The sequence below is a fragment of the Tamandua tetradactyla genome, chromosome 6, assembly GCF_023851605.1.
Source record: "Tamandua tetradactyla isolate mTamTet1 chromosome 6, mTamTet1.pri, whole genome shotgun sequence".
NCBI lineage: Eukaryota > Metazoa > Chordata > Mammalia > Pilosa > Myrmecophagidae > Tamandua > Tamandua tetradactyla.
Window position 1 is genome coordinate 128,577,266 of NC_135332.1, and position 15,062 is coordinate 128,592,327.

Consider the following 15,062-nt stretch of genomic DNA (forward strand, 5'->3'; position numbering starts at 1 on the left):
CCAGAAATGACTTTTTAGAAGAGGAAATTGAGACTAGCTAATGGATGGGGAAATGGACATGTTTAGTAAAGATTTACACCACAGGAGTCGGGGAGGAAGAGTGTACGAGTACATAGAGTACATAGAGAACTAAAAATAAAACGAAATAAAATATTGAAGGCCTAAGGCAATTGTTAATTCTAAAGAAAATAAAATATCTTTTCAGAAAAGAAAATTAATCATTGTATACTAACTGCTGAGCTGCACAAAGCATTTATGTAGTTATAATTATGTAAACACTGAATATTGAAATATACTATTTCAGGGAAATAGGAAGTGAATGAGTAGTGTGTGAAAGAGAAGTGAATCCTCAGCTTCCTAAGGATGATTTCAACAAATAGTGCATAAAATTGATCAAGAAGTAGCAATATTATTTAGAGATAGGACAAGTATTTAAAAGATGCAAAAAAAAGCCTTTGAGGGGGTGGAAATGGTGAGGAGGCATGAAAAGAAGACCGCTGTTTTCATAACAAGACTGTATAAATATTGGACAGTATATAAGGTAAATGTTTAAAGCTAGATGTAAGGGGGATAAAGGAGCTTGAGTTACCTTTTTTAGCAGTTGGATCAAAAATTTTCCAGCTGCTTACTGGGAGCTTTCTGAGGCTCTCTCTTAGATGCTTCTGTTCCTTCCATGTCTAGTGTTGCCAGACCTTAACTCTGGTAACTGAAATATCTTTTTACTCTACTCTCTTCTTTCTGTTTTCCCAATGCAACTGCCGATACCCAAACCTCAGCTCTCATTTGCATGGTTGCACTCATCTTATTTTTTTAAACAACTTTATATTTTACACATTATAAAATGAGTATTTTACATACTATAAAATATATCTTCTATCTATTAAAAGAGATATATTTTACTTATTATAAAATTAACCAATTTCAATTCAATTGTTTTTTAGTAATTTTACCGAGTGGTATAACCACTGTGATATATTAGTTTTTGGGCATTTTTCCTGTCAGAGTTGGATAGCCTTTTAACCAGACACTCATCTCTTGTCTGTTCCCTCTTCAATTCACTTTCTTCATGGCAAATAGTTTATATTACTGAACTATCTAAAACTCCAGATTTAGGAATCAAGCCTCCTACCAGAGGCCTAGTTACAAAATTTACTAGCTACGTGAACCTTGGAAGGGTACTTATAAAATTTATGAAATGAGGGAAATAATATCTATGCCTAAAGATTATTATGATATTTAAAGAAGCACAGCATCTCAGTGATCTTTACAAATGGTGTATATATCAAACTGTGGTCAGCTCACCAATCTAGGTTCCTTCATGAGAATAGCTTTGAAGTGACCTCCCCCAGTTACTACGTAACTGATATTTTAATCTGAAAGCCTTCCTCTTACATAACTTTCCTAATGCTCATTTATGTGATTCTTTGGAAGATCACCATAATAAGTTGGATCTTTCTAAACAGCATTTATTGGAATCATTGAGTTAAATTTCACACACACACACACACACAAAGGTGTGGTAATGTAGAATTTTTACAATACAATTTATACTGGAATATAAAAGAAATCTTTCCAGGATAGTAGCTTGACTCTAATGAATAATGTGACTGTTTTTGTACCAACATTCATTCCAACCATCTGCTAAGTACAATTCAGCTAGCAATTAGCAAGCAATTAAGCCAGCATGTCAGAACACTTAATTGCCAACTCAACCAATTTTAGTGGTTATATTAATGATAATAGCTATGCAGCAAACCCAACTTAATAAAAATACTTTGAACATAAATCCCAACAATTCTAACTTGTTTTCTGAATCAGATTTAGCTTTCAAAATAGAAGTGAGCTGAATAGAAAAATATTTGAATATGAAACTTGAAATTCAACATCAAATTCTTTCTTTTCATACCTTTTTATATCCTGAGACACATTCCCTTAAACAGAAGTATTTACCTATTACTGCCTGCTTGTCACATCTTTTCCTTTGTAGCCATTTTTCACCCAGACTTTTTCATTCTTGAATTTAAAATTATCCTGTTGTTACCAAATAAATCCAAAATGTTCTCCTGGCCTATCAAACTAAGCCATTTTTCTAAAGATACATTAGAAAACAGCACAGGTTATTAAATAACACTTCCTTAAGTTGAAATTCTAGCTTTCTCATTTATTAAATGAATGACCATGGAAAGGCTTGTGCCCAACGTTTTTATGCCTCAGTTTCCCCTCTGTAAAACGAATAAATAAGCCTATCCTGTGGGATGTTTCAAGGACTAAAGCTATTGAATGTTAAATGATTAATACTTAGTAAGCACTCACTAACTTGCAGCCATTATATACCTTTTTATTCTGTTGAAATCCATAATTTAGGTGAGTTTAGAGCTATCATTTAGGCATGAGCTGCAGGCTTTTAAATTCCTGATGCAGTCTTAGAAAACAAAAAAGATCTAATACTAACTCCCCTCTCTTCTCACAAAAGAAATGAAAGCAATCCTTCACCCTCTAAACAGTTGAAGACTTCTTCATTTAACTTTTCTCTTGGAGAACTTATCAGTGTAAATGTGCACAATTTTATTCTAAAAATATCAGAACTCACATTTTACTTTGAGATCATTGCAAGGGGCTGACATGGAGAATGTGGTAAGGTCAGTTCATGTCAGGTTCATACTTTTGCCACAAGAGTGCCAAATTCAAATATCACTTTCACAATAAAAAGAGTCTGATAATCAAACATTGATTTTCATTCTTTGATTCCACAAGTCATGAGTATATTAAACACACATTTAATTTATGCTTAAGGGTCAGGTTAGCCAACAGGGATAAAAAGGCAAAAGTGTTTCTGCCCTACTGGCAGAGATGTAAATGCACACACACACACACACACACACACACACACACAGAGAGGGAGTGAAAAGTAAAAGTGATAAGTAGGATAAGAATTGCACAGATAAAGTGAATGTTATGAAGTTAAGATTAACTTAAAAAATAGTACTTATTTCTAGTGGGAGTGAAATTAGATAATTATTCAGAAAACGGTAGGGCATTTGCTTTATTTCTTTCTGTATCAACAAGATAATCGCTGGACCAAAACTGCTTGTTAAACTGTGAAGCAGTAGTTTAATAAACAAGATGTGCTTTCATCTTGTGATTTTATTAATGGAACCTGTCACTGTATAGTGATTATAACATTTCCCATTGAGGTGATCACAAAAGTCTATGATCACAACATATTACTAAAGCACAGACTGGTTGTATTTCCATTAAATTCCTATGAAACAATTCCCGTTTAATTAGAGCTTTTTTCCTCAGGTCAGATTATGTCTGACTTTATGTTTATGTATGTATTTAGTTTTCAAGTTATTAATTGAATGGATGAAGATAAATTATAGGTTTTCTCTCTGACCTGCATTAATACATCCTGCCTTTGAGATAAGCCATCAGAGGAGTTAGATGTATGTTATATATTAATATAAAAAAAAAGACAGTAACTGAAAACCCTTTGTCTATCAAAACATAGAAATGAAAGGCCATATTAAGGCCAAAGTTATCTTAATAATATGATTCTTAATGATCAATAGTGATGAATGATTTTGACATGGACAATTTGTTTGCAACAATCAAGTAATCAATATAGATTCACTGTAAGATATATTTTGAGTATTTTATGATAATGTATTTGCATGACTTTTTTACAGTTTCAAGAAAATTCACATCTTTTTTCCTTATTTGAGGATACAACAGCTCTCTGAAGATGTTATTTTTATACCCATTATTCAGAGAAGAAAACTACAGTTAATGGGATTAGTAATTAGTAGAAGCATGATCCCAAATCCTATTTCCTTTTCAATACCCTATATAATCGCTTCTACTCTATGAGGAAGGCATTCACTGAGAGTATAGAGCACATCACAATGTTCCTTGATAACTGTTTGAATTGCTTTGTGATTTTCCATTTACAAAAGATTGCAGTTATACCCTTTGAGTGAAGCAATGACCTTGTGAGGCAATAGCTCAAATTTCCAGGAAGTTTAAAAACTAATGAGAAAAGGATAAGACAACAGTAACACAAACTATAAGACAACATTCGGGGTGGGCCATGGTGGCTCAGCAGGTAAGAGTGCTTGCCTGCTATGCCTGAGGACCCAGGTTCGATTCCCAGTGCCTGCCCATGTAAAAAAAAAAAGACAACATTTGGTCAGGTCTTTGGATGATCAAAAGAGAGAGATCACATTCAGCAGGGAGGATCAGGAAAGTCATTTCTATTACAAAGGTAACTGAAACAAATTGATGCACAAAGCCAGAAGAGGAGGGCTGCACATCTGCAAACCCTGCTCCCACACAGGCTCCTTGAAGACCTGCTATACTTCTTTGACCAGAGAAGTGAGGGGGGCAGATGATAAATACAAAAACCACTGCTAGGAGAAAGAGTGGCAGGTCAAAACTAGAATAGTCAAATCCACTGTGAGATCCAGAGGATCAGCAATAGTAGAAAAAATAGGGTGGAGTATGAGATGGGTTTAATGTCAGAGGAGTCAAAAGTTGTTGGTGTTCACAGACTACCCATCACAGCCTCTTCTCAATGGGCATTTGCCATAGGTGTGGGGGTGAGTCAGCTTAGGTTAAAGGTCTAGAATTGTAGAAAGCAATGATAAGTGGAAGGAAGATGAGATAAATGAAGCTTAGCAATTTTCAATAACAGTTAAACTGAAAATGCTTTATCTCTTGTTTAATTTGTCTTCCTTTTAATCCAGATATGTAGGTCATCTTGTATTGATTAAATCATTTTTCTTCCTTTGACTCTCTATTTCTCTACTTAATTTGAATTATAATTTTCTGGGTTTAGGGAAAAAATCTTGGCCAAATTTTACAATGACACATTACAGTCTTCGTGGGCCTTCTATGTTAAATAGTATGAAGACATCAGAGAAAAGGAAAGCATTTATTCTTCTTTGTTTCCGTCACTACCCTCTTTATGTATATGAGTATTAAAAGGTAGACTGTAAAAGAAGTATTTATACCTTAATGTCAATTACGTAGTTATATAGAGAAAACTGAAGCTAACAAGAAAAAAAAATTAAGGAACGTGTAAGTTTTTATCTATATATGTAAAGTAAATGTGAAGAAAAAAATTCTAGGCTTTGGTCATTCTAAGCTGCCCATAGTAATTAATTTTAACCTTGGTTAGATCTACCACCTCTTTTCTTCCTCTAAAATAGAGCTTCAGACCCACAAGATTTTCACTGTTGTTCCCCAGTTTGACCAGGCTTCCTGTTCTGTGTTAGCTCATGGATTGCCTCGAAGTGGCCACAATTGGCCAGTATGGCTATCAGCACAGTTCCCCTTTAGGCTGGTTTCTGTAAGTGGAGGAATGCACAGAATCTGGCAATTAGCCATGATGGCATCATTGTTATAGCCATTGTCATTTGTGTAACTGGACAAAGGCAATGGATTCTTTTGCCCATGAGCTCAAATGACCAGTTTCTGAGACACGAGGTTTCAAAGAGGGAAAGAGTTTATTACTAGGCACGAAGTAAACGAGCAGATGACCTAGCAGCCCAAAATCTATCTCCCCAACTGCAGTAATTCTGATAGTTTATGGCACTAAATGGTGGGCAGGTTTTAGGCTAAGGAGCCCCGTGGTCCCAGATAATATCATTAGAGGTGATTTAATTATTGCGCCTGCGCAGATTGATGACCTGCTTAGTCACAGAATGTGTGTAAGAAAATGGCGGCCTTAATGCGATGATGGGCATGAGTTTTAGTATTAATGAGGTCTAGGTCACTTGTAGCTTAAAGTTTAAGCTACCACACATGTCAGACAGGCCTATTTTGGTTAGATCCAGTTTTGATTATCAAGATAACTTTGGACTTGGGCTGGGTTAGTTCTGGGCTGACCCACAACCTTTCATTAATAAACATTAGGGGCTGTCCTTAGTGGCCACAAACCTCTAAGGTAAAAAAACTGGATAAATGGGTACAAGTAAAGGTTAGTAACAAGGTTTTTACAACCACAAGGGCACCAGATAAAGGCTACACAATCATTATCAGAGATCAAGGCAGTTGGATTACAATTCAAAGATTTCAGGTATTTCCTTCTGTCTGCTCTAATATACCAGAAAGTAAAAAGAAATAGCTATAGAATAATTCAGTAATAATCCCTTAAATCCTAACTTCTCAGTTAAATTTGGACATATTTTTAATGAAAAACACAGCTCCTTTTTGTATGTAAAATACACATATATGTAGTCCTTCAGTGTTTGCAAATCATTTCCCAAATTAAGCTCTGCTTGACTTCACTGCAACCCCCTGAGGCAGATACTATTATCAATGCTTTCTTATAGATGAGGAAAAGGCAATTTAACATGTTTAAATGACCAGACCAAGTGGCCAAAGCTTAGATGGAAAAAAATCTTAGATGCAAAGCCAGTGCATGCTATTCCTCTTGTAAATAATTGAGCTGGAATTAGAAACATGGTCAGGGCACATCCCTATACTCCTATCATATTTCAATACATAAACTTTGTTATTTGGAGAATTAAAACACAAAAGCATTTATTTATAGGTGACTATTCTTCTAGTCACCTGCTTATTTATATATTATTTATTTATCAAAGCTTGTTGATTTACATATGACAGCTAGTTTAAAAAAGTTTTGTGCTGACTCAAAATGTACATATTGATACTTATTTTCCTCTTAGCTCACATTATGAAAAAAAAATAAACAGGAATGACCCAAAATCTTTGGGTAATACCTTTTTAGAACCACAAAATATAAATGAATAAGCTCCACAGTGGGATCTTTTAAAATTCAAAATCAAATAATGAATGAATCATCTGATAAAATATATTAACAACAATCAAATTAATTGAAAACAACCCAGGCTTTGAGAGAGAATCATAAGCACATACTGGAACAAGTTAATGAAGGAGATACTAAGATGATCTCATTTATTCAATATCCAATGTTTCTTGACACTGTCACCAGAGATAAAAACCAACTACTAAGAAAAATAATTATGATTTTGACAGGTTCCTATTTGGGTGGCTTTCTGTAAATGTATTGTGCAGATCCTGGCAATTAGAGGGAATTCTGTTAAGGTTCACTCTAACTTCATTTATTGAGCACTTATTATTTGCAAGTGACTACACTAAACGCATTGATTTACTACTCAAAACCCTGAAAGTCAGGAAATAGTAATCCTAATTGCATAGATGGGTAAACTGAGGTACAGAGGGGGCCAATAATTTGCAGCATTACACAGCATCAGCAGGCTACTAAGTGGTGAAGCTGGACTTGAAATACAGACTCTCTGGCACCAGAATTTATGCTCTCAACCATCGTACCTACCCACAATCATGAGCAGAACTTAGCCATTAAAATTTGAAAGGATTAGTCATGTAGACATTTCTTCTGAAGGAACAGCATGACTACTTTTGTACTTTTCTCCTCAGTGAGGTTTTCCAGTTAGGCTTGGACTTGTCAATGAGATCCCTTCATCCTCCCTCCTTGAATTACATTGTCTATGTTATATCTGATTTTTTGCCTTTAGTTTTTGCCCTATTTTCCCCCCATAGAGAACAACCTTATTAAAAAGACTTCATGTAAAATAAAGGAGCCAGACATCTGCTCATGGAAATTTTTATTTATATATATAAAACTGCCTATCTGGAGTCCCTGATTTTTGCTAATTCCATTAAAAATAAATATGCTTACATGTAAATGCACACTGATAAATGCACATAATTTACATGATTAACTAAATAAAAGTGAAAACACTAGATTATCTTACCTGCCTCTCACACCTAACAGTATCCAGGGTTTACCTTTTTATGGACTGTTTTTCGTGGTTTATCCAAATAGCTCGTCAGCAACCCAAGGTAGTAGTCATTTGCTTTTTCCCCCCAGAAGCTCAGAAGAAGCAATTGGAAGAGAGTATAGAGCTGATCCAAGAGGAATGTGTGTCAGAGAATGCAGATCACTCTACAGAGGAGCCTGCTGAAGGAGGGCCTGATGCCGATGGCGAAGAGATGGCTGATGGGATAGAGGAGGACTTCGATGAAGATGGGGGTCATGAGCTGGTAGGAACCACTTTGGTGTCCACACCTTTGGGTAACAGTACTAGCATGTCAGCAACTCATTCATTCTAAAATAAGAATTAAATTCTTTGGAGCTTATTTCTTATATGCATATAATGAAGGCAATACCAGTGCAGAGCCTTGCATATAATAAGTGCTCAATACTTCTTTGCTAACTTAATATATGAGTGGATGAATGAACAACAGAAATGCTATATATGAGATTTGGTGTAACTAAAGACACAAGGGAAAGATTCTCTTTCCCAAATGAAAGGAATCCTGTGTTTGGGCAATTAGAAGTGAACTATAATGGATATATCATCCTGGTAACAAAAGACCCTTTACTGGAAGATACAAACTCTCTTATTTGATAGTTCCTCTCACTGATAGTAATCATGTATATTAGTTGTATGGACAACAACCTTTTCTACACTCTGCTCACTACAATGACCCTTTGGCATATAACCAGGTCACCATTTTCAATGCCTATGGTATTGATTCCCATTTTTAGGATTTAGGAATTAAGCTGAAATCTCATTCTTACAGGTTTTACTTTCTCAACATTGTAATCATTACATTGCTCATTCCCAGACATCCTTTCCTGCATAACACTAGGGACTTGGTAAATATATGCTGCCGAGGATATTATTTCTCATTTTTTGTCAAACATGAAATTACATATACTATCTTTAAGGGCTTTACTAATGGAAATAGAGAGAGAGAGAGAGTGTGTGTGTGTGTGTGCGTGTGTGTGTAATGCAACTCTCAAATATGCACGGACCGATCATATTGATATCAGCATAATACTAATAGTTGGTTTTTCTTCCAAGTAATACAGGTTCAGATTTACTATAATACCTAGTATTACTTAATTTTGCTGTGGGGGTGGGCATTGTAACCAGTAGTTTCAAAGAAAGTTTACTTTTATAGAATTCTATGTTGACGTCTAGCATTCCAATTCTATTTAAACTCATTTCACCTTCATTTGAACCTTTCAAATATGAGGCTTTAATCACCACCTCCATTTCCACAAAAGACTACATCGTGTTGAGGGACTTCAGTACCTAGTTTTAAAATTGTGTGGTTTCAGGAATCTGTTGAAAAGGGACAGCATGAAGAGATTAGCAAATTCCTCAGCTTCTTAAACAGGACTTTAATTTACCAACGTGCTATCTTTAGCACCCTCTAATCAGACTTCTCATCTCTCCATGGTGACAGCTCTCCTGGAGGTCTCCAGGGCATCCCTATTGACATTACCAATGGTTACCTCTCTGTTCTTATTTTAATTGACTTCTCAGCAGAATTTAAAACAGCTGACCACTCCCTTCTGAGAAATCCACTCACCCCACTAATTGCTCCTTCTTGGTTTCCTGTGCTAGAAACTTCTCTGTCACAGGTCCACTTTAAATAATGGCGTATCCAAGGGCTCTCTCTTAGGGCAAGGAGTTTGAAAGAAGTCAAGAGCAAACAGAAAAATCAGAGGCAAGATCACCTCTGCAGAGTGTTTAGGGAGGGGCAGGATCACAGATTTGAGAATGAAGGCCAATTAAAGAAGCTAATAATGGAAAATATAAAAGACAACTAATTTGGAAACCATATAAATAGTGACAGTGTTAATAACCAATTGAGGTTAGAGACCTAGGAAGTTTTGTAAACTTTAGTGTACAACAGAATTCCTGGGAATCTTGTTAAAATAGATCCTGGGTTTTTCTGAGAGTTTTTCATTCAGTAGGTATGAGTAAGGAACAAGCATTTGCATTTCTAATAAGTTCCCAAGTTATGCTGATGCTGCTGGTGTGGGAACCACATTCTGAGAAATATTTTAATGGAGACATCGATCTGCCCAACTGTGCGATTTTTCTATATTGGCTTTTATCAGCCCTAGTGGAAGCATGGAGAAAACAAACAGATGACTGGTTCAGAGTGGGTTTTTTGTCAGATATGTGCAAAGAGAAACAACAAATAAATGAGTTGCTGCTATTAATAAAGAGGTCATAGAATCTAATTTGAGCAGGAAAGGAAAGGAAAACAGGAGGGGGCTAAGAAGCAGAAAATAGAGGCATGAAGGAAATTCAAATTCCTATGCAGTTGAGGGCCAGGAGAAGTAGGACTAAGCAAATAAGTGAAAAATGGAGGTTGTTCTTAGTGTCTGAGATATTTCAGAAGTGTGACAGCTATGGGTGATGAGAAGGCCCAAGGGAGGCTTGATGGAAGTGAGATCAGTGCAAAAGTCACTGCAGATGAAGAATGCCAGGACCTCAGAGATTTGGGTGCAGGATGGATTCTCTATCCTGGGTCTGAAGTCACTCTGAATAGCAGATGGAAGGTGAGAAGGTAGGACAATTATCAAAAGCCTTCCACAAAATAGGTAGCATGGCCAATTTTAGAAACAGATCTATCACTATGCAATGAAATACCTTTAAACAACTTCTCTGACTTTCAACTTTCTTATCTGCAAAACAGGAAAGTTAGATCAGAAACTTCTAAAATCATTTGTCTGACCATCCCTCTGGGTAAGTATGTGCACCAAGAGGCACCTGCCTAAAGCCTAAAGGAGCCAGGGCTGATCATCCAGCCAAGGGAATAAAATCCAAGCCATGTTGTTCAGTTTGAAGGTAGTTATTAGAAATATTGCTGCCTGGAAGTGCTCAGGTTTTCTCCCTCAACTCTTGCATTATATTTAGGGACGTAAGGACAAGAAAAATTAAACTCTATTTCTAGTATCTCATTGTTTTCCAAGACTTAAAGAAAAATGAATGAGGATAAGTTTAACATTTAGTTAAACAATTAGTCCCTGCAATCTAAATGGAGAATCAGGGGCCCCTCCCAGTGATTGACAAGAAAAATTCCCTGAGCTGGTATCTGTTTTCCTCCTTCCCAGACTACATGAACCTGATCATCCTTGGTTGCCAAAAAAGAAAACTAAATGCCCAAACTTTCTATTTTTGTAATAATGAAGGGTATTATAGATTTGAGCAGCAAGGGTACAATATAATTAGGTTTTTAACTCATGCAGTAGGAACCAAAAAGAAGATCTGGCATCCACCTGACCAGTCAGCTGGTCAGAAAAAAAAAGCCCTGAAAGCTATTCCAAAAGAAGGAATGGGAAACAAAAATTGGATCTGAATCAAAGAAGACCCATGAGCTTGGCAGTGCATCTATAAATGGTGGAGTCCTTGCGGAATATGTGAGAAGCTGAAGGCATGAGCACAGGCTGTCCATATATCATCTAGTTCTAAACATCCAGTTAGTTTAGTTGATTTCCATGAAGCAATCCACTCAGCTAACATTGAGTGCCTTGTATGTGTGAGCCAGGTGCTACAAATGTTGTAACTACATCTCAAAATGTTTCCTTATGTATGAAATGAAATTTTTAAGTAATTGATTTCTTCTCCCAGCTAGTTTAGTGTCTTACAAGTTGATGACTGATATCCTCACATATAAAATAATACTCACAAGACTAGATAATTTATGAGAAGTCAGCAAAGGCTAAAATTCTGTGATTCTAAATTAATCCAAACTTATACATTATTTTATTGGTGCAGAAGATAAGATTTGAATTTATTTCAAAGTTGAACTATATATATTGATGTACTGTACATACTCTGTTGCACCACAGCCACACTCCTGGTTCTGAATACATTAGAAAATATTTACTGATTGACCACTCAGTGAAGGGCACTGAGATGTGTGCTCTGGTAATAAAGGAAAATCATATATATGTCTTCAAGAGGGATATGAATTAACTGAGGACAAATGACATGGATAAAAACACAAAGCCCTAAATGGTAGAAACTACATAAGAGAGTTTACAAATGGGAAATCACACAGCTGGAATGGCCAATAAAGACTCTTGACAGAAGAGGGATTCTAACTTCATCTCAAAGGATGCCAAATTAAAGAAACAGCATGTACTAAAGTCGAGAGAGGGATGTTCCCATCATCCTTTGTTGTCTCTAAATCATTTTATGGAAAATATATTTAAAATCCAAATGTATTAGATATTCCATAAAATGATAACTAGATGGATAACAAGTAGACAATAGATAGAAAGATAATTTTAAAACACCTAGACATTCCAAAAGTGAGACATTTACCTTTAAAGCTCTTTTATTCTCTTTATTCATATCCACTAAATATATTTTCCTTTTATATAAAATTATCATCCAAAATAAAAAGTTGTCTATACCATAATGAGAATAGTGTAGAAAAGTAAGTACTCATATTCTGCTCATTCAAAAAGATGAGCTCTCCCCAGGGTGTAGGAGAGAGTGACTCTACATCCATTCTAGGACATGCAGCACTGCTAGATGTGTTTTGGAACCTGAGATCAGTTCAGTGTTTTCCGAAATGAGGTTCCTGGCCAACATGCATCCAAAATCTTGGGAACTTGCTAAAAATGCAGATTATTGGGACCCACCCAGACCTACTGATGCAGATTTTCTGGGGAAAAGGCCCCAAAATCTTTACTTTCAGCAGGCTGAAGTATGAAACCACAAAGCTAAATGAATCACTGACTCCCAAAGGAAAACTATAGACAAGGAAAACATTTAAAAGGATTAAGGAGAATTTGAGCTCTTTGAATTGTAGTTGTAATTACTTTTGCTTTTGCTGACTATACACAAGCAAGTCAGGCAAACCTAGTCCAGAATCCACAGTGGAATACCTAGCTGAACTGTGCAAAAGTTTGGCATGCAAGCTGAGGGATGTGTTATAATGCATCTTTCATCATTTAACAAAACATTCAACTAAGCAGTAAGTAACCTGGGTTTACAGGCTATTGAATTTCTATGCACATGGGGAAGGTCTGAACCACAAATCCAATCCTGTGGCTGGAGAGAGCTCAAAGCAATCATTCCCATCCCCCACTGGAAAACTGGAATGCACGGAGTACTCTGATCAATATTCTCAGTCTTTCTTTATGAACAAGATTGAAAATGTCCTCTCCTTTTTGAAACTTTTTGTTCCTTTCCTAATGAAACTCTTCACCTAGATGCTTCCTGTTATCAACTTTGCTTCTATATGTTTTGATTATCATTATTTGGACTGAATGCTAGCTAGACGACCAAAAAGAACTCGTGCAACACTTTCCCCAAAGGTAGTGCCAACTGAATTAGTTTAAGGTATAAATCATAAGCAAGCAAGCAAGCAAGTGGTTAACTTAACTTGTTTGATTTGGGCATGTTCCTTCTTCTTGCGCTCTATCAGTCTGTCATATACTGTTTTCCCTAAGCCCCTGAGAATAGATGTTGAGGGCATGTAGAAAGCTGTTTCATGAGTTGGATGGGGTTAGGGATAGAATAAACAATGACCTGCTGCTGAGGAAGGTATGGCCAGGGTCATACCCAGCTAAAGGTCAGCTCTTTCCAACAGGCCACAGAAATGGGATATGGCTAAAGCCTTTGGTGAAAGAAAGCAGAGGGAATAACTCCTTATTCATCTCTATTCCTGGCTTTCCACCCTGGAATCTCACATGTTCAGGAGCTCTGATCCCTCTGCAATTAGTGATCCTCATAGTGAATTTTAGGCATGTTACTCTTGGCATCTCTCTTGACTTCCATCATTTTTAATTTAATTAAAAGACTCTGCCTGGTCCATTGGGGCAGTTTTTTTTTTTTTTTTCCTGATGCTGGATAGCTTCGCTGATTAAAAACATAAGTTCTGACTGCAGTCTAACAAGCACGTTCAAATTTCCATGACTCTAAAAACTACAAACTACTTAGTTGTGTCCTCACTGGCCTCAATTTCAATTTTTTCATCTGTAAAATAGAGTTGATGGTATGTTTCTGACCAGTAGGATTGCTGGGTAGAGTCAATGAAGTAATTTCTGAAAAGTGCTTCTGAAAAGTCTTGCATTCAGTTCAGGAACCATTCAGTTAAAAAAAAAAAAAGGCAGAGTTTGTGTTTTTATGTAGAGCAATTATATCCTCTAATATATTTCCCACCCTATTGCCCCCTTTAACTTCATGCATTTAATTTTGGCAACACTAATGTTTCCGTACCTTTTCAGATTATAGTATCACTTGGGTTACAGCTACACTTGTATCTATATCTATATTTCTTAGTGAAATAAATCTGCTGCCTTCAATGCATGGCTGCTTTCCTTGGTGTCTCCTCAGACACCTGGGGTTCCAGGAATCCCAAGAAGAGTCTCAGCCATGCGCAGAAACATGTATAACTATGTTCTTCTCATGCCTGCCACTGCCTGCTCTCCCCTTCAGGACATGGCTTTACCCCAGCCCTTTGGGATAGAAGATAGTTCTTTGCTGATAGGGCTACACCTATCTCCCACACCCAAAGATACAATGCTCTCAAGGTACAGCCTGTACAGCCATCTTCAGGTCTCTGGGGCCAGAGATAGTGGGTTCCAGATCAAAGATGGGAGAATGTTTCTCCTCTCCCAGCTCCACGTTGGAAGTTGACACCTGGGCCCCAGAGCAACACGTTGAGTCCTGAAACCCATGAAGTCGTCATCAAAAACAGCCACTTGAACTTTTGCCTGGGTGTTACTTAACATCCAGTTTGATCTTAAAACTTAAGCCAGGCCATGCCATTCTTCTACTTAAAACCCTCCAATGGTTGTAGGCAGAAGGGTAAATCTTCTTGGGGATCTACAAAGCCCAGCATCACCTGGTCTCCCTGATCTGGTTTGTAGTACTCTCCCACTGACCCTGTATTGGCCTCGAGGGACACACCATGCATGCTCTGGCCTCAGGGTCTTTGCATTTGCTGTACCAGATAATAAATGGCCTTGATGTTCTGCTAACTACTTGAAGTATATCCCATAAATGTCATGTAAATAAATTGGGAACTGCCTGTACATAAAAGAGAATTCAGATGCATTACAACCTAGTGATCTGATGCACATATTTTTGGAGCTAGAAATAGGGTTCCCAGATTTAACAAATAAAAATACAGGATCCCTAGCTAAATTTGAATTTCAGATAAGCAATGAATAATTTTCTAGTACAAATATGTCTCCAAAATTGCAT

General features: G+C 36.7%; 1 protein-coding gene across 15 annotated transcripts in view; it reads left to right on the plus strand.

The window, feature by feature from the left end:
* The window catches only part of RALYL (RALY RNA binding protein like), a 741,752-nt gene that overhangs the window by 689,188 nt on the left and 37,502 nt on the right, over positions 1-15,062 (plus strand). For 10 of the 15 annotated variants that reach the window (XR_013178316.1, XR_013178317.1, XM_077167103.1 and 7 more), the window contains one exon: positions 7,901-8,073. The exons of 3 other annotated variants lie outside the window; for them this stretch is intronic. Coding sequence is in view for 10 of the 12 variants with exons in the window: in XM_077167103.1 (XP_077023218.1) it covers positions 7,901-8,073 (173 nt within the window). In the remaining 2 variants the exon portion in view is untranslated. The remainder of the gene's footprint in view (positions 1-7,900; positions 8,074-15,062) is intronic. 2 more of the 15 variants (XM_077167112.1, XM_077167104.1) reach the window with 1 other exon arrangement.